Source organism: Corythoichthys intestinalis, chromosome 20, assembly GCF_030265065.1.
Source record: "Corythoichthys intestinalis isolate RoL2023-P3 chromosome 20, ASM3026506v1, whole genome shotgun sequence".
NCBI classification, from domain to species: Eukaryota; Metazoa; Chordata; class Actinopteri; order Syngnathiformes; family Syngnathidae; genus Corythoichthys; species Corythoichthys intestinalis.
The window spans coordinates 23,370,306-23,398,229 of NC_080414.1; the positions used below are offsets into that span (position 1 = coordinate 23,370,306).

At 40.5% G+C, this 27,924-nt stretch overlaps 1 protein-coding gene across 1 annotated transcript; it reads right to left on the reverse strand.

Annotated features, from left to right (window-relative positions):
* Positions 1-221: 221 nt before the first annotated feature.
* On the reverse strand, positions 222-27,924 carry dlec1 (DLEC1 cilia and flagella associated protein). The gene is made up of 38 exons (XM_057824110.1): positions 27,200-27,924; positions 26,794-26,916; positions 25,929-26,085; positions 25,748-25,861; positions 25,510-25,661; positions 25,229-25,443; positions 24,952-25,036; positions 24,780-24,867; positions 21,494-21,667; positions 21,274-21,410; positions 21,079-21,171; positions 20,909-20,999; positions 18,144-18,306; positions 17,881-18,073; positions 17,667-17,743; positions 17,415-17,583; positions 17,245-17,341; positions 16,235-16,365; positions 15,113-15,274; positions 14,912-15,042; positions 14,690-14,840; positions 12,164-12,280; positions 11,974-12,095; positions 11,480-11,671; positions 11,319-11,386; positions 11,088-11,239; positions 10,847-10,962; positions 10,693-10,763; positions 8,820-9,016; positions 5,415-5,531; positions 5,223-5,345; positions 5,053-5,147; positions 4,890-4,974; positions 4,623-4,820; positions 3,725-3,874; positions 3,509-3,659; positions 656-776; positions 222-563 (listed from the first exon to the last, which is right to left on the reverse strand). The coding sequence occupies exons 1-38, from the start codon at positions 27,293-27,295 to the stop codon at positions 464-466; spliced, it is 4,974 nt and encodes a 1,657-aa protein (XP_057680093.1). The 5' UTR covers positions 27,296-27,924; the 3' UTR covers positions 222-463.

Below are 27,924 nucleotides of genomic sequence, written 5' to 3' on the forward strand. Positions count from 1 at the left end.
CGTCCGAACTCAAAAAACTGGAAGGGGACTCGCAAGAGGAGTCTGCGCCGGGGGAGAAGCAGCAGCAGCAAGGAGGTGGGACCTGACACTGTCAGGAACTGCAGGACGGTGGCTACGCTGCTGTGGGAAAAGGGGATCCTAACATGACAAGAACTAAGTACTGTTTACACAACTTTAAAAAAATAAAATTAAAAAAAATGACTGCAGACACAACGGTGGACGAGACTCCAGCGTCGTACAGTCGGGGACTACCTGTAAACTTACGATCTTCCTATCTCCATCACCATAATTCTTACGATAGTAACTCCTTTGTTTTAAATGAATGTTCATTAGATTAAAAAAATACAGACATAATTTAATAAAATGGAATTACTAAAAGCTGATGGTGGATTGTACATTGTGGATTTGTCAAGACTGCTATTCGAACAACTGAATAGCTGAAGAAAAAAAAGGCCATTCACGACTACATCTCTCGGGATCCTGTTCCTTTGAGCTGCAAAAGGAGCGGATTCCTCTCAAGGATGGAGGTGATCACCACCGTGGCATGGTATTGCTTCACCTCACTGCAACGCAGTATACACGTACGCAAACATAAGTCTAAGTACTTAAGTAAAGTACCTAAGTAAAGTAGTCTGATCCTGTTGCCATCTACTACCTGGCGATGAAGCCGATCTCCAGACGTTGGCAGTGATCACTAGTAGGTTGGTGGTCCTTGGAGCGGAGGAGGCCCGAAGAGGGCGTCACGCTGAAGACTTGGGGGGTGTCTTCACTCGACTCTGTGGGTAATCAAGGCACACATAAACGATACAGAAGTAAGAGTTGTAGTAAAACGTTAAATTTAAAACGTTTCGCGCGCCACCCACAACTGTCTGCCGCCACTGTAAAAAGTACTATGTCTATAAAATTTTTATAAGAACACTTCTGCATAACATTGTGACCTTTTCAATGTTAAAGAAAACATTACTATAGATCAACTTACAATAAAGTATAACTTTATTAACATTGTTTTGTTTGTAACAGAAAAGACTTAAAGCGCATCAAGTTGACTGAATTTAAAAAAAAAAAAAAGTCACATCCAAACTGTACGAATACACTCAAAGTACATTTTTTGACCATTTGATCCTGAAAAATAAAGTTGAATAAAATCAATAAATAATAATAAATTCAAATTGATTAGCAACATTAACTCATGAAGACAATATGCCAAACAATGGCCGAATAAACAAAATTTATAAAACAAAAACGATGGTGTCATTGGACAGAGGGAAAGTTTTTTTGTTGCAAGCAGCATCAGCTCCTTTGCTATGGTTTGAGGTTATTTGCACTAAGCAACTTGGTATGCCACCTTATATGTTGCTAACAGTGCTCGCTAATTTACTGATGTAACGCTGACAAACCGGGGCAATTGTTGGCCAATATTCGGCACGTTTTCTCTAAAAAAAAATCAGGTGGCCTATCAATCTGATTAGGGTCTAATGTCTTTAAGTGACGTATGAATTGATTTGGCTCCCACCTATTCACTGCAAACATCTTAGAACAGTAAACAGAATGGTCATTCCTCGCCTCCCACTGTATTAAAAGTCAAAGCCAAACGCAACATACACTTTGTCATATTTCGTCTTAGCTCTTCATACAGTGGTATGAAAAAGTATCTGAACCTTTTGGAATTTCTCACAATTCAGCATAAAATCACCATCAAATGTGATCTGATCCTTGTCAAAATCACAGAGATGAAAATGCAGTGTCTGTTTTAACTAAAACCACCCAAACATTTATAGGTTTTCATATTTTAATGAGGATAGTAAGCAAACAATGACAGAAGAGGAAAATAAGTAATGAACCCTCTGCCTAAGGAGACTTAAAGATCAATTGAATGGTAAATGGTGTTATACTTATATAGCGCTTTTCCACCTTTCAAGGCGCTTAAAGCGCTTTACACTACATCGCCATCTACCTACTGGTGACGCAGCACCAGGAGCAATGTGGGGTTCAGTATCTTGCTCAAGGATACTTAGGCGAGTTCATCAGAGCAGAGAATCGAACCCAAAACCTCTGGGTTGGGGGACAACTAATCTACCACTGAGCCACGCCACCCCTAATTTAAACCAATTTTTACCAAACATTTTAAGTCAAGTGTGTGCCCAATCACTGATAAGTGGTTTAAAGCTGCCCTGCCCACTATAAAACATACACATGTGGTAAGAATTGTCTTGAGGAGAAGCATTGTCTGATGCGCATCATGGCTCAGTCAAAAGAGCTGTGTGAAGACCTGCAATCAAAGATTGTTGATTTGTATAAAGCTGGGAAAGGATACAAAACCATCTCTAAATGTCTGAACGTTCATCAATCGATCGTCAGAGAAGTTGTCTACAAATGGAGAGAGTTTGGCACTGTTGCTTCTCTCACCTCTCGCAAAAAGGCACTTTGACACTCCACAGAAGTTTTGGCAAAATATTTTGTGGACTGATGAAACCAAATTGAATTGTTTGGGAGTAACACACAACATCACGTGTGGAGGAAAAATGGAACAGCTCATCAACATCAACACCTCATCCCCAACGTGAAGCATGGTGGAGGGGCTGTTTTGCTACCTCAGGGCCTGGAGAACTAGCAATCATTAATGGTAGAATGAATTCAAAAGGTTATTAGGATGTTTTGCAGGAAAACCTGAGGCCGTCTGTCAGACAGTTGAAGCTAAAAAGAGGATGGATGCTGCAACAAGACAATGATCCAGAACACAGAAGTAAATCAACTTCAGAATGGTTTCAGATGAACAAAATATACATTCTGGAGTGGCCAAGTCAAAGTCCAGACTCCATTGAGATGCTGTGGCATGACCTAAAGACAGCAATTAATGCCAGACATCCCAGGAATCTGACTGAACTACAACAGTTCTGTAGAGAAGAATGGGCCGAGATTAGTCCTGATCGATGCGCCAGACTGATCTGCAGCTACAGGAAGTGTCTGGTTGAAGTTATTGCTGCCAACGGGGGGCGGGGGCACAAAATATTAAATGTGATAGTTCACTTACCTATCTTTCCCCCTTCTGTCATTGTTTGCATACTTTCCTTATAAAAATATGAAAACCTATAAATGTTTGGGTGGTTTTAGCTAAAGCAAGTTAAAGGTTTTAGTTAGAGGTTTTAGTTAAAGCACAGTTTTTTTCATCTGTGTGATTTTGACAAAGATCAGATCACATTTGATGGTGATTTTATGCAGAAATGTGAGAAATTCCAAAAGGTTCAGATACTTTTTCATACCACTGTATCTCCAGTGCTCTTTGCTGTGTACTCGTTTGGTGCAAAAATACTGCGCGAACTCTGAAAATGACAGCATCACTGCCACCCATTGAGTGATTGTGCAATTACACTTTATTCTATGTTCCCCAAGGTTACATGCGCCACCCCTGGCATCGCTCTGCGCCCCACTATTTGAGAAGTACTGCCCTAAACCAGCCCTTCAGTTGCATTGACATCATGAGATCATAACCATGCTTCATGGCACGTACCTATGCGCAATGACCAGTGAGTTTGGCAACCGAGGCTATACAGCTTGACTTCTTTCGCCTGCATATGGCCGACGTAGCAGAAGCCAAAATTGATGTTTTCAGTAGACAGAGACAGTGTTGCAAGCTTCACGTGTGCGCAGAGCGGCACCATCTGAAACAGGCACAGGGTCAACTTCCTGAAGAGGACACTAAACTGTCACAATGGTGCCTTCCTACCTGCTGACTGTTGTTGCTATAATGAATGAGGAGATCTTGTTGAATCTTCAGCTGCTTGTATCCACTATCACTTTGGACGACTGTCACGCTGTCTGCCGGATGTTCGTTGTAGTCCAAAAGCAATGGCGAGCAGCAAAAGGCCACCCTTACCTGGACCAAGAGTGAGGAATGCATGTGAGTGAGGAACCATGTTGAAGAACCAACCCCGCTTCCAATTAAAGTCGAATTTACTGTGAAATACTAGTAGCTATATGGTTGCCAGAATTGTACGGGTAAGAATAATTGGAAACCGAAAAAAATGTCAAATTAACAACAAATTAACGTCAAACTAACGACATTTTTACTGTTGTTTTACAGCAAGCACTGTCAAAACAATGCATGTGTAACCGTTCTGATGTGGTTTAAATCTGCAGTGTCACTGCGGCAGTTGAGAGTGCTGACTACTGAGCCACCAGCCCAATTTAATTTCATCTGCTCTTTTACGTTCTCAGGAAACAATGTTTTCCTAACCTTCTATACGTACAGCACTTCCTCCAACTGGTCTTTAGTAGCTCGCTAGTCAGCACACTTGACTACCAAGAGGGCGGTGTGGGTTTAAATCCCGTTCGGAAAGGGGAAAGAACAAGAAAAGGACGACAGTGACGTCAACACCTACTGTAGACCGGTTACATACGAATCACAGTATAAAATAATTATAAAATTAAATACATTTACAATTACAAAAATCTACTGTAAAATTTGCGGTTACTGAATACCACTACAGTTTTTAGTATGTTTTACAGTTGTTTTTTTATGGTAATGTTCTGGTAATCATAGCTGCCAGTATTCTCCTCTAAATTTTGAACATGTTTGTTTGTTTGTTTTTTTGAGCAAAGAACTTGATTTTTTTTGGCTGTACCAGTATGCTGTTTTGGGAATGTAGAATCAGCATCTGGGGGTCAGAGATTGACGACTTGCTGGAGACGCGAGACCCGGCTCGAGGCGGCACTCTAATCAATGAAAATGGTGACTGAGTCTTGAGTCTGAAGCGCAACTGCATCTCGGTGGTATTTTTTAACAGGAAGCTCTGCACGTTGTCAAAGTCTTCCAGTGACACCTGCAAAAATTTCACAAACACTGTGAATTGCGGGCTCTTCGGTAGTATTTGTATTTGCGTCGAACTGACCACGTCTTCCTCGATTTTCATTAAATCACCGGCCGAGGTGTGAAATTCCAACACTTTGCTGTCATCTTCCATCTGTACTGAAAGCCTTTAGCCCGGACAAACAAAATTATTCATTTTCTAGTGAAGGGCATATTTCGAGCATGGACATTTTCCAATGGCTTACACTGCAGGCTTGACCATCGCATATAGATCCACTCTTATGGGCTCCAAATCAAAAGCATAGTCCCGTGTCACCTTACCAGGAACACAGGCAGCTACCTGTGACACAACAAGAAAGATAACGGTGACTTCAGACACTTCAACAGTTGTCAATTATTAAATTGAATGTGTTACCTCAGAGTCTAAACTAATGTAGCCCAGTGCCAAGCCAATGCATTTAGCCTCGCAAGATCCTTTAGGCAAGGTAAGTGGAGTGAAAGCCATATGCACGGTGCTGTAGCCTTTTTTTGGGATCACCTGTCAGGCATAAAACACTTATCGATTGCAGGTAAGACAAGAAATAGTATTAAACGGTGTTGTGCCTACAATTTGCTGTGGTGTGACACAGTATGGCTCATCTGACTTTTCTCCCACATGAGGTCGAATGTGGACGGACAACATTTTTTTCTTTGCAGGTTTTTTTTGGTCATCCGTCTCTGTGTTCTGAAAGCAAGAGGTTGAGGTGGGAAATAAACTATAAAAGAAAACTAACAGAGAAATTAACATAATCTAGTGGTTCTCAACATTTTACACAAAGTACCACTTACAAGAATATTTAGTGCTTGAGTACCACCATCAGGGCCAGCATTAAAATATGTTAGTGTAGTAAGGCCAAGAAAGGGGTTTTGATTTTTTTTGGGTGGTGGGGCAGCACAGTTTGAGCATTATTACAGCATTAGAATTTAGAATTTAGAAAATTAAAATCCCTTGTTTTTTGCGGTTAATGGGGATACCCTGTAAAAATCGAAACGCAGCGAAGTAGAGGCGTAATTTATTTACTTTTTTTGTTTAATTGAGGTGGGGGGGTTTAATGTATTTATTCAGATTTAACAGATTCAGATTCAGAATATTTATTGTCATTGTTACAAAAAAGCACAACGAAACTTTGTTTGGAGCATCCATCCAGCTCATACAGCTAAGTTGGTAAAGTGCAAAGTGCAAACCCATAAAATAAATACCCATCAGTACCAAGTGTAAACATTGACACAGTTTTGGACATATGTACAGCAAAGATTCAACAGCAGCATGAGGTCGTGGCAGTGCTAAAGTGCAGAGCAAAAATATACCAGTTGAAAACAGGCAAAAATCAGTGCAAAACCCAGATAAGTTAATCAAGTATAATCAAGTACAGCCTACTGGTTGTCAACCAACGGGTAAGTGTCAGGGAGGAGGAAATAGTGGATAGTGACATACTGCAACAATGCAAACCAGCTCAGAGTTATTGTTGTTGGTGGATGTGGATTATTGTCCGTAAGAGGGGGGCAGAGAGGGGAGAGGGGCAGAGTTCAGTAGCCTCACAGCCTGTGGGTACAGACTGTTGGACAGTCGTGATGTTCTGGCCTGTATGGACCTGTACCTTCTCCCTGAGGGCAGCAGGTGGAAAAGGTTGTGAGCAGGATGGTACTGGTCTCGCAGGATGTTGTGCACTCTTCTCAAACAGCGAGTGGAGTAGATGGTGCTGATCTCAGGGAGAGTCATACCTATGATTCTCCCGGCAGCTTTCACCACGCGCTGGAGCGCCTGCTGGTCTGCCTTAGTGCAGCTGGAAAACCACACTAAAAATCCGTATGTCAGAACACTGCTGATGGCACAGTTGTAAAAGTTCACCATCAGTGGTCTGGGGATGTTAGTGCTCTTCAGCTTCCTCAGGTAATAGAGGCGTTGTTGTGCCTTGCCCACCGCTGTGGAGATGTGGTCCCCCCAGGACAGGTCCTCAGTCACTGTTACCCCCAGGAATTTGAAGCTCCTCACCTTCTCCACCACATCGTTGCCGATAGTAAGAGGCTGATGGATGATGTGACTCCCCTTACGGAAATCCACCACGATCTCCTTGGTTTTCTTTATGTTTAGAGCCAAGTTGTTTTTGTGACACCATGACTCCAGATGTTGCACCTCTCTTCTGTAGTCCGTTTCATCGTCGTTGGAGATGAGTCCGAGCACTGTGGTGTCGTCGGCAAACTTGACGATGAGGTTGGATGCAGAGGAGGCGGAGCAGTCATGAGTGTACAGGGTGTAAAGCAGAGGGCTCAGAACACACCCTTGAGGGGCCCCGGTGTTGATGGTGAGAGTGGAGGAGGTGTTTTTGCCCACTGTGACACTCTGTGTGCGATTAGTCAAAAAGTCCACAGTCCAATTGCACAGGGCAGTGTTGAGGCCCAGTTGGTGAAGTTTGGACCGGAGTTTGAACGGCCGGATGGTGTTAAAAGCAGAACTGTAGTCCACAAAGAGGAGCCGTGCATAGGTGTTTTTATGCTCCAGGTGCACTAGAAGTGTGTGCAGCACTGTGGCGATGGCGTCCTCAGTTGAACGGTTCCCTCTGTATGCAAACTGGTATGGGTCAAGTGAAGGCGGTATTGCAGCTTTAATGTGCTTGATGACCAGTCTCTCCAGGCATTTGGCGGGGATAACAGCATTGGAAAGATATACATGTTTTAAAAAAAGCTATGTATACAGTATGTATATTTCAATGAATGGCTTTTAAGCACTACAAATGTAATAATTATGATATACAGTATATATATGTATAAAAGAAAACAATGATTATTTAATTGATACATACATATATATTAACATTTTTGAATAAAATACTGTTGTTGTTTTTTTAATTGAAAAAAAAATCTGCAATGGACTGAGGGCGCAAAGTTTGAAGCGCAATATAGCGAGGGATCACTGTACACCCAAAAGTTGTTCCTAAATATTTGAAATTTAATTTTAAAAATTCTTAAAACATTACACGTGAATCTTTTGTAGTTTGAGTACAACTAAAATGTACTTGTGTCATTTTTTTATAGGGTGACATATGTGTCTCCATCATAAATTAAGCTGTATTTTCACTAATGTTGTACAAATACCCGTTTAACTTATTTTTTGTGTTTTATCGATTGCAGTCTTTGGTGACTTTAAGGGTACAGGCTCCTGAATTACATTTTTTAAATTTAATTTACTTCTAAAAAGGTTGTTATGAGATTTTGCTTTGTCCCCAGTGTGTTTCATCCGAATTCAGTCTATAAAATAACTAATAAAAGTAGAATAACAATCAAAAATAATTGTTAGGATTTTATTGTCTTGAATAAACTATCTTTAATCATGTGCTATTTTTAAATTGAAATATATTATTGTATTTAATTATTATTATTTTTAAGGTTTTTGTTTTTGTACCCTGTGTCACTGTCCAGTGTCCACTCAGTTGTGTTTGTGTCCCCTTAAGAAAATGCCCCATTTATTGATGACATCCCTCTTCAGTGATAACATCACACCAGTGGCAGGAAATTCAACTGTGGTAAGCAATTTTATTTTTCATAAAATTAAAAAGCAGATTTTGTTGTTTCATTAAGTATGTTCTGTGTGGTTGATCCCAACGTGTCCACTCTGTTAAAGCTACTGTGTATACATATATATCAAAGAAATTAGTTGACTTGAATGAGTCATGTTAGCTATTATGCTAGCAATGCCAGGATGAGGGCTAACTTTAGCACAAAATGTCCCCATCAGTTAGTGTCCACTGTGTTACGTCCAAAATCCAAATGGCACCATACAAAAAAATGACCCACCTGATTAATGCACTGTTAGTACAGTTCAAATTTAATTATTAATTGAGAGTTAATTTGAGCACCACTAGGGGGATTCTGTGTTGTGTGTCCTTTGAGAACTCATTACCCTAATCATTAGAAAGCAAATACAGTCTGTCTCCTTTAATATCCAATAAATAAGTATTGTGGTGTTGATGCTCACAGTGGGAGTACGGAGAGAAGTTTTTGAGCTTAACAGGCGACTCCTCCAAGTATTATCTCCGCTGGAAAGCCTCGACACGCCCCTCAAACTTTCATTGGCATCCTTGATCGGGAAGCTTTCCCCATATGACATGAGGAGGTCCACCAGTTTGCGGTTTTTTGGAACGACGTTGTACATCTCCCAGTCCAGACGGATATCTGTCAAAAAAATTAAAATCAGTTCTTTGTTTGATTGAAACATACAGTGGTATAAAAGAGTATCTGAACCTTTTGGAATTTCTCACATTTTTGCATAAAATCATCATTAAATGTGATCTGATCTTTGTCAAAATCACACAGATGCAAAAACAGTGTCTACTTTAACTAACACCACCCAAACATTTATAGGTTTTCATATTTCAATGAGGATAGCATGCAAACAATGACAGAAGGGGGAAAATAAGTGAACCCTCTGCCTAAAGAGACTTAGAGCATTGAAACCAATTTTTACCAAACAGTTTAAGTCAGGTTTGTGCCCGATCACTGATAATTGGTTTAAAGCTGACCTGCCCAGTGTGCCCACTATAAAACACACACCTGGTAAGAATTTTCTTGATGAGAAGCATTGTCTGATGTGTATCATGGCTCAGTAAAAAGAGCTGTCTAAAGACCTGCGATCAAGGATTCTTAATTTGAATAAAAATGGGAAAGGATACAAAACCATCTCTATAAGTCTGGATGTTCATCAATCGACAGTCAGAGAAGTTGTCTACAAATGGAGAGAGTTTGGCACTGTTGCTTCTCTCCCGAGGAGTGGCCGTCCACCAAAGATGACGCCAAGAGTTCAGCGCAGAATACTTAGAGAGGTAAAAAAGAACCCTAGAGTGTATGCTAAAGACACAGAAATCACTGACACAGTTCAATAGCTCTGTGCACACATCAATTATATGTAAAACGATGGCCAAGAATGATGTTCATGGGAGGACTCCACGGAAGAAGCCACTGCTGTCTACAAAGAAGATTGTTGCTCATTTAATGTTCTCAAAAAGGCACTTGGACACTCCACAGAAGTTTTGGCAAAATATTTTATGGACTGATGAAACCAAAGTTAAATTGTTTGGGAATAAGACACAACATCATGTGCGGAAAAAAATGGAACAGCTCACTAACATCAACACCTCATCTCCGCCGTGAAACATGGTGGAGGGAGCATTGTGATCTGGGGCTGTTTTGCTACCTCAGGGCCTGGAGAACTTGCAATCATTAATGGAAGAAGGAATTCAAAAGCTTATCAGGATGTTTTGCAGGAAAACTTGAGGCCGTTGGTCAGACAGTGGAAGCTAGTAAGAGGATGGATGATGCAACAAGACAATGATCCAAAACACAGAAGTAAATCAACTTCAGAATGGTTTCAGAAGAATAAAATACACGTTCTGAAGTGGCCAAGTCAAAGTCCAGACTTTAAACACATTGCGATACTGTGGCATGACCTAAAGACAGCGATTCATGCCGGACATCCAAGGGATCTGAGTGAACTACAGCATTTATGTGGAGAAGAATGGGCCAAGATTAGTCCTGATCGTTGTGCCAGACTGATCTGCAGCTACAGGAAGCGTCTGGTTGAAGTGCCAAAGGGGGGGACAAAATATTAAATGTGATGGTTCACTTATTTATTTCCCCCCTTATGTCATTGTTTGCACACTATCCTCATTAAAATATGAAAACCTATAAATTTTTGGGTGGTTTTAATTAAAGCAGACTGTTTTTTTCATGTGTGTGATTTTGAAGATCAGATCACTTTTGATGGTGATTTTCTACAGAAATTTGAGGAATTCCCAAAGGTTCACATACTTTTTCATACCACTGTATATGCGGAGGAAAAAAATGGAACTTACCAAACCAGGTGGGGTTGTTAATGCGAAGAGAGCGGGTGATAGTGTCACCCCCAGATAATCGAGTACCAAACCTAAAGATGTGATCGACAATGACAAACTTGTCTAACACTCATATAGTGTTTTTTATATGCCAGGAAGAGAATGTGGCACTCACTGGACGTTGGGTCCCTGGTGCTGGTCATCAGGACGTGGACCTGTGATTTGGAAGTAGAGTGGGCAGCCTTTAACGTTCATTTGCATAGGGAGGAGGCTGGGCTTAAGGTCCCCAACCTGTTGCAAGAACACAGTCACTGCTGCACCACTATGGAAGGTTTTTATACAACAATATGTTTATTATTATGTCTAGGAAATTTAATTTTCAAGTAATTTTTACCACTGTTAAATTTGTGAAATACCTTGCATATGAGATTATCCTTGTACTCCCCCCACATGTCACTGTAGGCGGTCACGTTCACAGTTTGGGTCTCAAAGGGTTCCAGTGTTCCAGCGCTTGGCACGATGAAGAACGCTGCGCCTTTTCCCTGAGACAGCAGTTTGCTCAAAAAGTCTGCCAACAAATATTAAAAATTAATTTGTTTCCGATTTCAGCATCATGTTGAAACATAACTTTGACAAATTATGCATACCCTTATGTGACTGCTCTTCTAATTTCTTAGCTTGGACTGAGTGAAGTGGTTTTCTCATGTATTGGGGTCTGCATTAGAAAGTGTGAGTCAAGACTGGGATTCAGGAAGCACTATAGGAAAATAAATGGATTAAATGAATATGTGAGTAATCAGGACACCACCTTATCTTCAAATGGTTGCAGGGCTTTGACGCGTCCGAGTTGAAAAACTCTGCTTGGATGGTAAAGGTTGCAGGAATGGCAGTGTGATTGGTAATCAGCAGCTGCTTGGTGACAGGTCTCGCCAGCAGCACCTCGCCAAAGTCTACAATCAACTCTGGTTCCGTGTTCTCTGTGTCGTCCAGAGTCGAATTGCTGGTAAAGAGGAGGAGAATGGTGATGACTTCTTCATGGTGAATTGAATATTTGGATCAGGGGCATCCCAAATATTCCAAAAAGAGCCGCTGTGAGTGCAGGTTTACATTTAAACAGATAAATAGGACACTTATTGATCACTCTGGTGTTTTACAAGCATAGTCAGTTGGTCGCAGTCGGAGTCTCCATGCATGTTTCAGCAGAAACCTCATTGATTAATGGGACAAAAACCTGCACCCATAGTAGCCTTTGAGAAGCGGCTATGACACCCCTGGTTTAGACACAAAGGTGAAGGCTAAAACCTGTCCCTGGGGAGAGAGTAGGATACTCGTAGTCTCTGGGTGGTAGGTGCTAGGATGCTGAGAACCAGAGGTGAGCTCATGCCCTCCACCTCGCAGAGTGCAATGACGTCATTCAGGGCAGACTGGGGTGAAAAAAAAAACAATCAGTATTCCGAAAGAAAAAAATGTGTGAGGAATGAGAGTGTCTTACATCCGTGTGAGACATGAAGGAGACTGTGATGTCCAAGCAGGCGTTTGGTCCAAGGGTGCCCTTTGGGGGTTGAAAACTCGCTGAACAGAGGGATGCCTGCTGACCTTTGAGCTCAGCCTGAGGGTAACATTAATAAAGAAACATGGAATAAATCTTAATAAGGAGGGACATTTTAAAGTGATAGACATCCATTTGTCATGTGCATTTTAGCAGAAAGAATCTTGTTTAAATCATTATTATTATTATGAATATTTAAAGGCTGGAACCATTTTAATGTGCCACATTGGGGTTTGATGTATTCCCATTGTGTTTAAACAAGTATTGCATTGTTTATTCAGAGGATGCAGCTGACCAGATGAGAATTCTCGGCCCACAAAGAACGAAGGAGTAGAAGGAATACTATAACAAAACATGATTGAATAGATATGCTGCCTAATGTACTGTAAGTAGCACTGCTATGTCCATATGACTACTCTTACCAAGGGGACACTGTGGGAAAGCGATTCCGAAGGATCAGAAGAGGGATGATAGGTCAGATAGGAGTGTGATTGGGTAAGGTGAGTGCACGAGCAATGCTAGCAGCAGACATTTTATCAATGCTGGTTTTATTTTAGCCAATTAAATGTGAGTATTCCAGATTATCTGATGTTCCATGGGAGGTCATTAATACCCATTATTACAATGTACTTGTTTGTGAAGGAGTACAACTGACATTACAAATAGGCTGCGATTGTAAATGGTGTAATGTTTTGTGTTTAAACATTATTAGCTCCATTATCAGCGGTCTGGGATGTTGACTTCTCTTTAGGAGAAAGTGAACCATTACTAAAAGACTACTTTTAGTATTACACCACAATGACTCATATAAAACATGTACAGTGAAGAAAATAAGTATTTGAACACCTTGCTATTGTTTAGTTCTCCCACTTAGAAATCATGGAGGGGTCTGATATTTTCATCCTAGTCCACTGTGAGAGAGATACTGCAATCTAAAAAGAAAAATCCAAAAATCACAATACATAATTTTTTTAACGATTACCTCTGGACCCTCATGAGGAAAAGCGGCATGGAAAATGAGTGAATGAATTAATTATTTGAGAGTTTCAGCTGCAAATAAGTGTTTGAACACCTGTCTATCAGCTAGAATTCTGACCCTGAAGACCTGTTAGTCCGCCTATTAAAAGTCCAACTCCACTCAATGTATTATCCTGAATCAGATACTCCTGTTTGAGGTCATTAGCTGCAAAAAGACACCTGTCCACCCCATACGATCAGTAAGACTCAAATTTGTAACATGGTCAAGATCAAACAGCTGTCCAAAGAAACCAGAGACAAAATTGTACACTTCCAGAAGCCTGGAAAGGGATGCACAGCAATTGCCAAGCAGCTTGTTTATAAAAAGGTCCACTGTTGGAGCAATCATTCAAAAATGGAAGAAGCTAAACATGACTGTCAATCTCAATCGGAGTGGAGCCCCATGGAAGATATTACCTCGCGGGGTCTCAATGATCCTAGGAAAGGTGAGAAATCAGCCCAGAATTACATGACAGGAGTTGGTCAATGACCTGAAAAGAGCTGGGACCACCGTTTCCAATGTTACTATTGGTAATACACTAAGATGTCATGGTTTGAAATCATGCATGGCACGGAAGGTCCCACTGCTTAAACCAGCACATGTCAAGGCCCGTCTTAAGTTTGCTTATGAGCTTTTGGATGACACAGAGGAGTCATGAAAGCAAATTTGGTTGTAAGATGTGACCAAAGTAGAACTTTTTGGTCATAATTCTACTAACCGTGTTTGGACGAAGAAGAATGAGTACTATGCCAAGAACACCATACCTACTGTGAAGCACGGGGGAGGTAGCTTTCTCATGCTTTGGGGGTGTTTTTTTGCATACGAGACAGGACGAGTGCACTGTATTAAAGAGAGGATGACTGGGGCCCTGTATTGTGAGATTTTGAGGAACAAGCTCCTTCCCTCAGTCACAGCACTCAAGATAGGTTGTGGATGGGTCTTCAAACATGACAATGACCCGAAGCCCACCGCCAAGAAAACTAAGGAATGGCTCCTTAAGAAGGTTCTAGCACGGCCTAGCCAGTCTCCAGACCTAAACCCAATAGAAAACCTTTGGAGTGAGCTCAAACTCTGTTTCTCAGCGACAGCCCAGAAACCTGACTCAGCTAGAGAAGATCTGTGTGGTGGAGTGGGCCAAGATGACTCCTGCAGTGTGTGCAACCCTGGTGAAAAACCACAGGAAACGTTTAGCCTCTGTAATTGCAAACAAGGGCTACTGTACTAAATATTAACATTTGTTTTCTCAGGTGTTCAAATACTTATTTGCAGCTGTATCACACAAATAAATAATTTAAAAAATATATATTGTGATTTCTGGATTTTTCTTTTTTAGATTATCTCTCACCAACGACGAACATTTCAAACCCCTCCATGATTTCTAAGTGGGAGAACTTGCAAAATAGCAGGATGTTCAAATACTTATCTTCTTCACTGTACAAAATGACACGTACCACCCAGGAGAATTTGGACGGCAGAAGTGTCTGGTTAAAGAGAGTGACTGTTCCTTGTGCAGCCACGCCCATGTAAAGTTCAGAGAGGAGGAGCTCGCAGCTGAGAAGACACAGCTGAGGAGACTGCACATCTGCTCGAATCTGCAAGTGACTGCAATGAACACACATATAGCATGACAGAATTAGATGGAGTACATGCAATTGTTGAATTATTGTACCTACCATCCTGTTCCGTTTTCCACCAATAGCTCTAGCTCCGTTTCAAGCTTCTGGCAGACCTTCGGTTTGAAGTGGATATTAACTATACAGCCGGTCATAGGAGGCAGCACACCACTGCATGGCTCCACGATCAGCTAGTAACACAAAAAAGATGCTTCATAATCTATCAAAAGTGTGTTGTTACTTTGTGTGAATCAATTGTACCTGTGGTTCTGGGCCGCTATCTTGAGTCTTGTGCACCTCCTCCAGCCTCCATGAAGCCGCTAGCTTTGTGACGTTTTCGAGGTTCACCCTCTTTTGGCTCTGGTCTCCCAGTCTCATAAGACCAAAGTCTACACTGGGAGCACTGACGGTCATGCTTGGACCCTGGGGGAAAACATTGCAAAATACAGGACATTGAGCATAAAAGTGGGAAAAAAATACCACCAAAATACTGTAAAAAACTATTTAAAAAATGCAGAAGTTCCCAGAAAAAATCCAAATATTCTTTCAATGTTTGTGAAACGTGCAATCTTATTATTGGACATGGAAAAGTAATGCAATTGCTATGATTGATTCTTATGTGCCTTGATGGATCCCACGTAGGGTTCTGTTTAGAGGTCGGCCGATATATAGACCTTTTTCCAACATCGGGCATTGGCTGATTTACAAAAAAAAAAAAAAAAAAATCCGATTTAAAAAAAAAAAGAATATTGATCCGGCATCTCTGTGGGCAACTGGGGCCGCCGCTGACTGACTGTAGGACCCTGGAAGGACCCAGCATTAGCTTAAAGGCAGGTTGCCACAGGAATTAGCTTCAGGCTTGCCTGTTTTGTAAATATTGTAGGATTTTTTTTTTTATCTTGCATGTGAGATTATGCAATGTTGCTTTAGCCTTTTAAGGTGTTTACTGAGTGATCCTTACACTCTAACTGGAACTTGTAGCGTTAGCGTAGCATTCGCGTTGGCATTAGCATGGCGAGCATCCTCTTAAACTCTCACTCTCACTTGTTTAAATCTCGTTGTGACGTCCTGTTGGGTTTAACTATTTGAAAATAATGTACCGTTCTTGCTGAGTGTGAGAACCGTAATCATAAGGAGAAGTGCAGCGTCCAGTGGTTTGGTAGCACTTGACCTAATTAATCCTTTAAGTCTCAGGTCATCATTGTAAATTTGAAGCTGTTGAAGCATTTAAAAAATATATATCCTTGATAATGTATGTGCTTTAAAAAAAAGTATATCAGCTTCAAATATGAGCTTACAAAATCCGCATTTGGCTGAAACTTCTTTTAGATATCGTATTGGCATTTGAAAATTCCATATCGGTCGACCTCTAGTTCTGTTTACCTTAAAAGCGACTTCAACCAGCAAAGTAACAGGCTCGCTCCGGTGCTCGATACGGCAAAGGAGACTGGTCACCACCTTCTCTGGTTTGCTCCCAGTCAAAATCAAGTTAAAAACTAAACACCCATCCGCTTCTGTAAAAATGGAAGGGGTAAAAAAAGCCTTGTTGAATCATTGTCACTTTTTCGGAAGGATTAACACCTTAGGGTGCTTTCACACTTGACCAAGAGGACCAGGGTCCGGTTGTAGAGCTACCACGCAGCAACGCTTGCAAATGAGTTGTTGAAAAGGTTCAGCATTCACACTGCGTCAAATGAACTTTCCGAGTAGCATCACGTGGACAAAAGACGCACTCATTGATTGGACAAATAGAAGAGGAAATACCTCCCTCTTGGGAGGGGAGGGAGCGTGGCGCATCACAGCCTGGTGCTGTGACACTGTACATAATGTAACATAGCATAGCAAGTCGCCGCTCGGCCAGCAGCGGGGTCGCTCACTCCAGACTCAATGCCGAGCGAACTGGAGTGTATGAAAAAATGCATTGTGGAAAATTAAACCACGAAGGAGAACCGCGTGGTACCCCAAGTCACACAGTCGCGGAATTGTTCTCACTTTCGTGACTTTTTGGACTGTCAAATTGTCGACACTTCCAGGAGAGTGAAACTCACGAAACGGCTGCCCTGAGAGGCTACGTCTGTCTATTCCACTGTCTCTTTCACAAGGTACTTTCAGCAACAGCATGCAAAACACAACCACAGCCACAGTAGAACCCGATTCTGTGTATCTAATGCAACTGCTTAGCACAGCAAAACAACATTTGGCCATGGCTAATCGTATGTAATCTTGCCATTGTTGATTTTGAATAGCGTCTGCTCTGTAGCCTTGCTTCCAGCGGACCAGAGTTCAGATGTGCGTTCACATTTACAAAACGAAGCGGACTATCTCAGAAAAAGAACTCTGGTCCGTTTAAAACGGAACAAACAGTGCTAGTTTTAATGCGGCCTTAGACTCACCTATTTTTCCTGATGCAGGCTCTACTTCTATTTTGTGACGACTGCCCTTCATTGCATCCCATTGGAAGAACACAGTTGTTTTGCTGTGGTTCCACATCTGAGACCAAAAAATAACAGTGAAACAATATACTGTTGCGAAAATTCATGATTGACTGATAACAACAAAGCACCTTAAAATGTCGCTGAATTGTGGTGAATATATAGACTTCACCAGGGATGATGAGGGCGTACGGTTCCAGCAGGATGTTGAAGGGCACAGTCGTCCCCTTGACTTCGATCTCCATGACAGTGGCGTCAGTTACGTTGGAGCCAATGCGCACAGGCTGCAGGGAACCGGACCTGCCGTGAAAAATGCCAATTAAAGCGAGCAGAAAAAACAAGCTTCACAGGAACCAACATGCATCACTAGGATGACGCATTACCCCTCATTGCAAGACTCCAACGGCAGCTGGGGGATGTCACTCAGGACCAAATGGCACACGCTGTGGTAATGCTGCCTCTTCAAAAATAACAAAAAAAAAAAGACTTCCTTCAAATCACTTTTCTGGAGTGTTCGTCTTCGTCTATATATTTCCAAAGACTCAGCTCACTTGCAACCCTTATGCAGCTTGGTGGATTAAAATATTTATCTTTTACCTCCTTGGGATAGAATGTGATTGTGAACTCTCGATCCTGGCACGGGGCTAAAATTCCCATTGCAGGGGTAACTTGAAAAATGTTGTCTTTGTCAAGGTGGTACTGGATGTGGCAGGGCTCGGGGACTTGGTTCGAAAGCAGCGGCAGTATGTTAGGCTTCATGATCTGCCAGTGGAAAGGAAGCTCCAAGTGGCTTCAGAAAAAATGGTAAAATATTACTAGTATATTAAATAACACATCTCTCAGTCAGTGTAAAGACGTACACGTTGTTCCTGATGACCACAGTCTTCTGCTGCACCGAATGAGAGTTGCAGGGTTCGAATCGGACAAAGTGGTCGGCGGTGATGTCGTGCAGTTCCCCCAACACGGAGTGCTGCTTCTTGCCAGAAACAGACAACAGCTCAAGAGCGATAAGCTGGCCCTCACCTACGAGCAGAAGATTATAAAGTATCTGAGTCTTACTAGTGGTGTGACAATATAGTGAAAAGGTGATATATCGCAATACTTTTTAGCCCAAAAGGTTATCGAGATGTTCCCGCCAAGAATCAACATTTCGTTTTAAAATCGTATCACTGTTCTTTTCTTTTTTTTTTTTTTTTTTTTTTTTTTAGGAAGCAAGAGGTTGCTATCGAAATCTTCCATTGGAATATTGTCTACGTTAGCTCACTGGCTGCCATTGACGGAGCAAGATATCCAATTCATTTTGACTGGATTGGACATCCAATTACAAACGAATGAACAAATGTTCATTCGCTGCCACTCTCCCAGTTCAAACAGATTGGACGTCTATTAGTGATAAACTCATTCCAATTCACAGCAAAAGGATGAAAAGAGCTTATTTTTCTGTTTATTAGTTGTATATACAAGTTACCGAGGTACTTCCGCTTTATTTCCTTATGATATTTCCGTTTTAGAATTTCTCCCTCCAAAACAACAGTGGAGCTGGAGTAACATTACTCATCCAAATCCTTTAAAAAGATGATTTGGAAGTACCGCATCCATCTGCCATCATCAAGACAGGGGAGGGCAACATGTTCATGAAGGCAGATGTGGAACCAAGCTCGTGCCACCACAAATACCGGGTGTTTAAGTAGTTGTGTTTCCACTGGTGTTATGGACGACATGTTTGTCATATCCCTGCATTTTCATGTGTCCGATGCTAAAAAAAATACTAAAGCTAAAATCTTGCGCATGAAACGACTTGTTGCCTTTGATAGTTATTACGAAGAGGCTTTGTAATTATGATGTTTAATATTATTTACTACAACTGCTGTACTGCTGTGACTGCAACACATATGCTATCTGCTGCTAGTCTGTTGCTAATCAGTAAGTGTAGGATTTCAACGCAGAAATACAATTGTTGCAAGTTTTTTTGTTCGTTTGTTTACAGGTGAAAAAACGCTGATAGGCAAGGGAAGAACACTTGATGTGCCTCACAACAATGTCAAAAACACTTACTGTACGTTGATGGACATATTGAGACTACGTGCATTCTACCCAGCGAGGCTTCGGAGCTGTACTGTCTTGATATCACATTCTCGTATGCTATTTTTCTAAAAAATTTATAAATTGAGATTTATTGACCTGTTTTGCACATACACCAATCGTTTTGAATAAAACAAGAAATGGACTCATGTTGTCCAAATGTTTTACTGCGATCAAAATCTTCAATAAAAAAATAATGACATACCATAATGGCCCGAATATATGACGGTGTTTTTTGCATTGAAATAAGACTGAAAAAGTGGGGGTCGTCTTATACTCGCAGTCTAGACGTTATACCCATTCACGACGCTAGATGGCGCCAGATATCATTGAAGCGATGTTCTGTCATGACAGATCTCAGCTACTCTCAAGTTTAACTAGTTTGCATTTTTTATTGCAATGTTTTTCCTTATTCAGATGTGTTTCAAAACTACAGTTACAGTTAGACTTCACTTTGATAGTTAATGCAGTTATTGCAATTTTGTTGTTTTATCACAATAGATTGGTTTATTTACATTTCAAAGACCAGAAGTCATTCATTTCAGAATGTGATTGCACTTTAGTTTACATATTAAAATGTTTAGATATTTGGATTTGAATGAGGCAAAATAACATGCTTTTTCTCTCAAATATATAGTTACAGTATAATCATTTGTTTCAGATGTACTGTAATTCTTTTCTGTATAAAAATTAATTTGGTGTTCAAAAAGTCTTTTTTCAAACTTGAGTCTTGAAAAAGAGGGGGTCGTCTTATAATCAGGGCCGTCTTATATTCGGGCCAAACCGGTACTATTTTTTTTATATGTACATACCTTGCAGTATTTCCTAGTAACAACAAAATCCGTGTCAGCCCTTCTGCATTCAGTCATGTAATAAATGTAATGTTATTTGTAATTTCACCTAAATTTGGTCACTTAAGTGGGCGGCGTATCAATCTACACCTCACGTCAACACAGGCTGACAGTTTGTTATAATTTTGTTCACGACTGATCAACGAAGTGATAAGAACAATCATACAATCTTTTAGGTATATCTGTAGGTTTAAATCACATCCTAAACTTCTTGTCTGCAGCTGGTTTCCATTTAAGTCGTATGGCGAGGTAAATCCACACTGATGCTTTGAAGCTGGACGGTCTTCAAAACATTCCACTTCAAACTACATATACAGGCGCTTCCAGGATTTCAAGCACAGCACAGAATGTCTCGGAGTGTCATTTACGTCGTACTGAATCCATTTTGGGAGATTCCGTGGGTTCCTCTGGTTGGATTTTGCAGTTTTAACTAATTCAACACACTGATTACTTCAACCGCAACTAATGATGTTTCTAAACTGGAAGTTCGGGGCAGACATTCTTCAAGATGGCGCCGCCAATATTTCGCTCAGGAAACATATCTATTGTTGAATATCGTACAATGATTTCTTGACCCATGTATCAATAATGTTTATATCGCCATATCGTGAGCCTTGTTTCGTAAATCGTGAGTTACCCAGAGTTTCCCACCCCTAAGTTTCACTGGGGGAGTAAAAATAAAGTGGTCTCACCTTGAACACAAATGTCTTTCACTTGGCAATTGTCGCACACGATGGTGAAAATCTGAGAAATCTTTTCTGTGGTGGTGGGAAAGAAAACTGCCTGCAAGGAGATGCAATAAGTCATTAAAGTATCAAACAGTGTCAAAGCATGGATTGTGTTCATCACGTAAGAGCCTCACCTCGACTACAGTGGTCTCTCCGGGCTGCAGTGCGAAGAAAGACGGGCTTACGGCAAAAGGAGCCTGTTCAGAATAAATATTTGCAAACGCCAGCTAGATAGATACAAAGAAAAGTGAACAGAGATTATTTTAAAAATAGAGTTTTTAAAAAACTATTGAGAAAAATAACCACTGAGGTCAAATGTTTTTGCATACTCTGGGGTTTGTAGCTGGCCATTGATTCTTTGGCAAGATACAGAAGGTGCCAGCACTGAGGCCGATGTTCTGACAATAGATTTCAACACATCTTACTCCACCGATGAGACAGTAACCACAGTCCAGAATGCTTGGCACTGCAAAAGATGACTCCATAATTGTTAGCATTAAAAGAGTCAAGACTTATTTTCAAAGTATTTAAATGTCAGAGAAGACTCACAAGTGAGAATGGGAGGTGGTCTCCTCGCCTGGATGGGGACCACAAGGGTATTGTCACCCTGACTTTCCACTACTATGCAATCCTCATAGTCGGCCAGAGAGTCTGGAGCAAAGCGCACCATGAACTTACAACTCATGCCTGGAGCGACAACACCGCCCTGTCCAGGAAATCTCCCTTCAACAGAGGAATAATAATGTCAAAAACATGTCACACATGAAGCCTAGTACATATTTTGTTAGCTGACAATTTCTAAAAATGTTTTAATTCACTTCTCAGAAAATATTTATTTCTAATAAACTCTAATAAAAAGAATGCTAACAGACAGAACCGTATTAAATTAGAAATCACATAAACCAGCCCTTCTCAAATAGTCGCAAAGCGATACCAGGGTAGGGCGCATGTGACCATGAGGAACACACTTTTTTTGCCGTAATTGAATAAAGTGTAATTGCACATCTAGTCAGTGTGTGGCAGTGGCGCTCTCATTTTCAGTGTGCGCATTATCAATGCACCAAACAAGAGCACACAGCAAAGAGCAGGAACTATGAAGTGTATTGAATATATTTTGTCACCAGTGGTTCTTTCTAGGAGGGTGACAAAATATCAGAATGGTGATATATCGTGGTACTTTGCATCCCAAAAGGTTATCCATACGCTCGTGCCCAGAATCGAGATATCGTTTTAAAAAGGTGTCAATGTTAAAGGAACCAACAAGTTGCTTCCAAAATCTTCAACCATAGGAGTGTCTCAGTTAACTCTATGGCTGCCATTGACGGTGCTCGACGCCCAATCCATTAAGATTTGGAAGGGCGAATGCATTTTGTTCGTCCGTTTGAAACCACAACATTCACAGTCACTCTTTCCGATTTTCGGGGCATTTCCTGTTGAGTTTGAGTTATTGCCTATTCATTCCCGGGTCACTTCCTGTTCTGACTATAACCCAAAATCAAAATGAAATGCCTCAAAATCAATAGGAAGAGACTGAAAATTAACAGGTAATGACCTGAAATGGCCCAAAATTACCTTGTTGCCTGGCTGCCACGGATGGCAATAGAAGTGGGAGGAGCTCTTTGAAGTGGGAGGGGTTCATTTGCTGCCACCCTCCTACTTCAAATTGATTGAATGTCGACTAGTGATAAACTTACAGCAGAGGGGTAAAGAGAACAGTTTCTTATGTTTATTATTTTTTTGTAGAATATCCCAGAATTTTTTCCTAACCAATGTATCGACAATCATTGTATCGCTATATCGTGAGATTGTTGTTATCGTGGGCTTTGTATCACATATCGTATCGTGAGGTACCAAGAGGTTCCCACCCCTAGTTCTTTCAGCGACAACATGAATAAATATTAGACAGGAATGTTGAAGATGTCTTCCGAAAGCTAAGATGAGGAAATATGACAAAGCGTATGTTGCATTTGGCTTCACTTTTGATACAATGGGAGACGAGGAAATACCGGTATGTTTACTGTGTCTGAAAATGTTGGCAGCGGACAGCATGAAGCCAAAACAATAAAGACGCACTTAAAGACATTAGACCCTCAGTAACATCGATAAGCCGCTAGGTTTTTTAACAGCGAAAATGTGCCGAATATTTCCAACAATCGTCCTGCTTTGTTAGTGCTACATCAGTGAACAAGCGAGCACTTTTAGCATCATATAAGTGGCATACCAAGTTACTCTGTGCAAAATAACCCCACACCATAGCAAAGGAGCTAATACCGCCTGGAGCATTAGACATAGTCTCGGTCATGCTGGACAATACAAGCGCTGCGAAAATAAAAACTGTCCCTCTGTTCATTGACACTGTCGTTTTTGTTGTATTAATTTTTGTATTTTTGGTCAAATTATTTGGCATATTGTGCTCTGAGTTAATGTAGCTTATCGATTTAAATTTGTTATTAGTTATTGATTTTATTAAGGTACATTTTTTTTTCATTATCAAATTATCATAAAATGTACCTTGAGTGCATGTTTGGATGCAACTTTTTTTTTTAATTCAGGCAAATTGATGCTCTTGAAGTCTTTTCTGGTAAAAACAAAAACTGAATAAAGTTATACTTTATTGTAAGTTGATCTAGATTACTTTTTCCTCTAATGTTAACAAGGAAACACTGTCATGCAGAGGTGTATTTCTTCTTCAACAAAGAGGGCACCGATACCATTTACCGGTCCAGTATTATAATACTTGACCGCAGCCTTTTTTCTCCTGACGCTTACTACCCTCTGTGTTGTATGATGACACGTGATCACGTTGCATGCTAAGCAGTTATTGATATTGGCCTTCTCCAGACCAATGAGGGCCAATAGCCGCTCTTAACCATTGCCGGGGCAGCTTTTTCATATGGAGGAAAAACAAACCAGGAGAAATGGCGGCAGTCTGGAAATGTTTCGGCATAGAAATCCTGTCAATTACAATCATTGGCTGGATTTGCGGCCTTGGGAGACTTGACAGTTCAGATCGCCGCCACATTCAATACAAATGTGGCCTGAATCTGATTTAAACCACATACGAAAGGATTTGAAATGCTCCACTTCTATGCGACGTACAGACCGTCATGTTAATTAATGCCTGCAATATGAAGCAATTGTCAGAGAATCACAAAATTTGAAAACTAAGGTCTTAATGAAACTTCTTTTTCAAATTTGTAAAAAAGAAAAAAAAATGTCTAATAAGCGCTCTAATGTTGCTAAATCCTGTTGTTTTTTTCCTCAAGGAACCAGCAGATGTTATGAGTTGACTTGCATCTATTTTTTTTTTTTTTTTATGGAAAGATATTTCAAAATTCTGAATTAGTCTCAAAATCATGAAATTCTAAGTATTAAATGTGATACATTTGGCAAGAAAGGGGTTAATGCCTCACTCAAGTCGGAAAAACACGAAAAAATTGGATTCGTGACCTGCGATATGAACCTAGCCATAGAGAGACAGGATGCTGTGGCCAATTATTATTACTTATAATTTCATGAAAGGTGCACTGTTTGGCCTTTGAGAGCAAAAACTCGGAGTTTTAAAAAGTTTATTCATTATGCATTCATTTTATTTTTTCTTTTACTGTTGGCTAGTATTATACATGTTTTAATTTCACGAATTTAGCACTATTTTGGCCTTTGAGAGCCAACTTGTATCGGTATTGGGGCCAAAAAATGGTATCAGTGCAACACTAGTACTTATAATAATTTTATCGACAAATTATACTATTTTCAGTGGCGGCAGAGTTGGGGGGAGCGCAAAACGTTTACTTCTTCCTGACACACACACAGACAATATTTGAGAAGTACTGACCTAAACCAATCGTGAAGTAAGAAGTGTTCGGGGGGAGGACTCTGATGTCGCGGCTGGAAAAGGTCATATTTTTCAGCTCCAGTGTTGTCTAAGCAAGAGGAAGACAAAGTACAAAGTTAGGAATCACATTCAAAAGAAACTGGAATAGAATAGTGAAAACAGTAATGCGTACTTCATACACCAGTCCAACACTGTAAACAGTGAAGAGCACAACAGGTGGTTTGGCCAGGAAGACCTGAATGTGATTGTCTTTAAGGCTTTGAAAGAGTAGAACAATTGGATTCCAATGAGAGAAGACTCAGGCAAATTATTCATAAATGCACAGTTAGATTAGGCAACAAATAGCGAAACCTCAAGCCACATAGAACTTGTTCTATCAGAGGTATTTAGTCAAATTCATTTACGTCTCCTGATATTTCCTGGTAAATGACACAAAAATATAAATGTACCTTTCCGCCGATTCTGTGCCATCCCCCCCGTCCTCATTCTTCACCGAACGTGGGCGGATGAGGGAGGTGACACCATGATGGGCTTTTGGAGGCAGGAAGCGCGGGTTTGGGAGGATGTGTTGCCGTTCCTTCATCTTCTTGAGTTTATCATTGCCCTCTGCTCTATCCGTTGCACTCGGCTCATCCTTCCACTTTGGCTTGGGTCTGTTCGGTATCTTCTCCACGAGAAAGTAGCTTGTTTAAGATGTACAGTACTGTATATTAAAGATCTTACTCCTAACCTCATTGGGTGATTTCTTGTGTTTTAGAGCCATTGAGCTGCACTCCATCGTCTGGCTATTCTCAGACTCCATCCTCCATTGGGTTTTTTCGTGTGCCTCAGTGGCCACGTGCATGGTGTATGCAATGGTTGGTCTGGTATAATCTGGCTTCACTGAGTTGGCAAGGAGCAAAAATGTGACGAAAGGACAAAAACAACTTGAATCAACATTTCAGAAAATGTTATGAGGGAAAGACTACCAACTGCCGGAGCCTTCATTTGTATTTTTGGTGGCTTCAAATAGTCCAGCGGTGAAATCAGGTCATTTATTTGGAGAAGACCTTCATCAACATGCCAGATAAAGGCTGACTTAACTGTAAGAGGTAGAAATGACATGTTGTAGCACACATGAAGTCAGGATCGGATGAATATTTTTGGCACCTGGAGGGAGACCCTGGAGATCAGGCACATCCTTGAAATCCTCCTTCATGCGTTCCGCTGTTTGTTGCTCTGTGGAGGCCGCCTGAGCTCTGGCTTGGATGATGTGGCTCTCCAGCATGTCCGCCTCTTTAATACGCTGGTTGTACTCAGCTCGGACCTTTTAACCAATGTTGTTAAAACTAGGGCTGTCAAAATTATCGCGTTAACGGGCGGTAATTAATTTTTTTGACTAATCCCGTTAAAATATTTGACGCAATCAACGCACATGCCCCGCTCAAACAGATTAAAATGACAGCACAGTGTCATTTCCACTTGTTACTTGTATTTTTTTGGTGTTTTGTCACCCTCTGCTGGCGCTTAGGTGCGACTGATTTTATGGGTTTCAGCACCCATGAGCATTGTATAATTATTGACATCAACAATGGCGAGCTACTAGTTTATTTTTTGATTGAAAATTTTACAAATTTTCTTAAAACGAAAACATCAAGAGGGGTTTTAGTATAAAATGTCTATAACTTGTACTAACATTTATCTTTTAAGAACTACAAGCATTTCTATCCATGGATCGCTTTAACAGAATGTTAATGTTAATGCCATCTTGTTCATTTATTGTTATAATAAACAAAAACAGTACTTATGTACAGTATGTTGAATGTATATATCCGTCTTGTGTCTTATTTTTCCATTCCAACAATGACTTACAGAAAAATATGGCATATTTTATAGATGGTTTGAATTGCGATTAATTACGATTATTCAATTTTTAAGCTGTGATTACCTCGATTAAAAATTTTAAATAATTGACAGCCCTAGTTAAAACCCAAAAAATCTTAATGTGTTGGTGCTTTGACAAAGCTGTACTTACCCGTTTGAGTTCTTCGACATATTTGTTATGATAGCTGCTCCTCCCTTTTGCCTTCATAAGGTTGCATGGTGTTACTCTGGTGTAAAGCTCCTTAAAGGTGCTGGCCAACACGTGAGAAATGTCCTTTTGCATAAAAAGTATCAATGGGTCAATAAATGTGTGTTTATTTGTGTCTGTAGCTCATTGTCCTCATATTTTGTGAGACCAATTACTCCTTACTACAAGGAAAAATCTACAAATACCTATTCATAGATGTATTCATGTTCTAAGTGCCCCCATCAATAAAATAAAAAATAAAAATATATATATATATATATTTTTTTTTTTTTAAATTTCATGACCTGTTTAAAGGAGAAGTAAATCTTCACATTTAGAGACTCAAGTTTGAGAACCCATTGAAGCTTACCTGTGATTTCGCAGAAGCAGGAGTGTGACTATCCACTGGTAGATCACATCGAGATGGTGGTCTCTTCTGCTTGTCCTCCTCTTGCTCCTGCAGCATGATTGACTCAAAAAAGGTCAACGGAGGACTTAGCAACCAAATGTTAGTGTTGGCATCTTGCAAGCTAGTCGGCTACATGCTTGTTTGGAGGGGGAAAAAGTTTGAAAAAAGTGAATCTTGTTGGTGGAAAATGAAGTTCATACAAAGTGAGTACTTTGAAGTCAGACAGTGTTGACTGTGTGACGTCACAACGTTCGCCATGACAACCGACCTGCTTGAAAAGACCGCCATTCGCTACACACAAACTAAACTAATGCCCAAAGACTCAAAATAAATAAATAAATAAATAAATAAATAATATTGTAACAACTACAAACACATACAACATACCAAATACATACAACAAAAACAACAAAAATGTTGGTTTTTTTTGTCTTGCTTTTTTTTTTTTTTTCCTCCTCAAAAACCGGTTATGTAAGAAATATCATGCAAAGACTCACTGTTTACGGTTTTAGTGAAACCAACGAATTTTCCTAAACACACAAACTGTAAAGAGGCTATCCTGGAACTTGCCTGGCACAGCCAGACTATTCTCCCTGTATTTTTCAAACACTGTGAGAAATAATCGCTGGAACAGCGGTGAGTCTGGCAATCCTGGAACGAGCTTTAACACCATTTACCATTTGCCA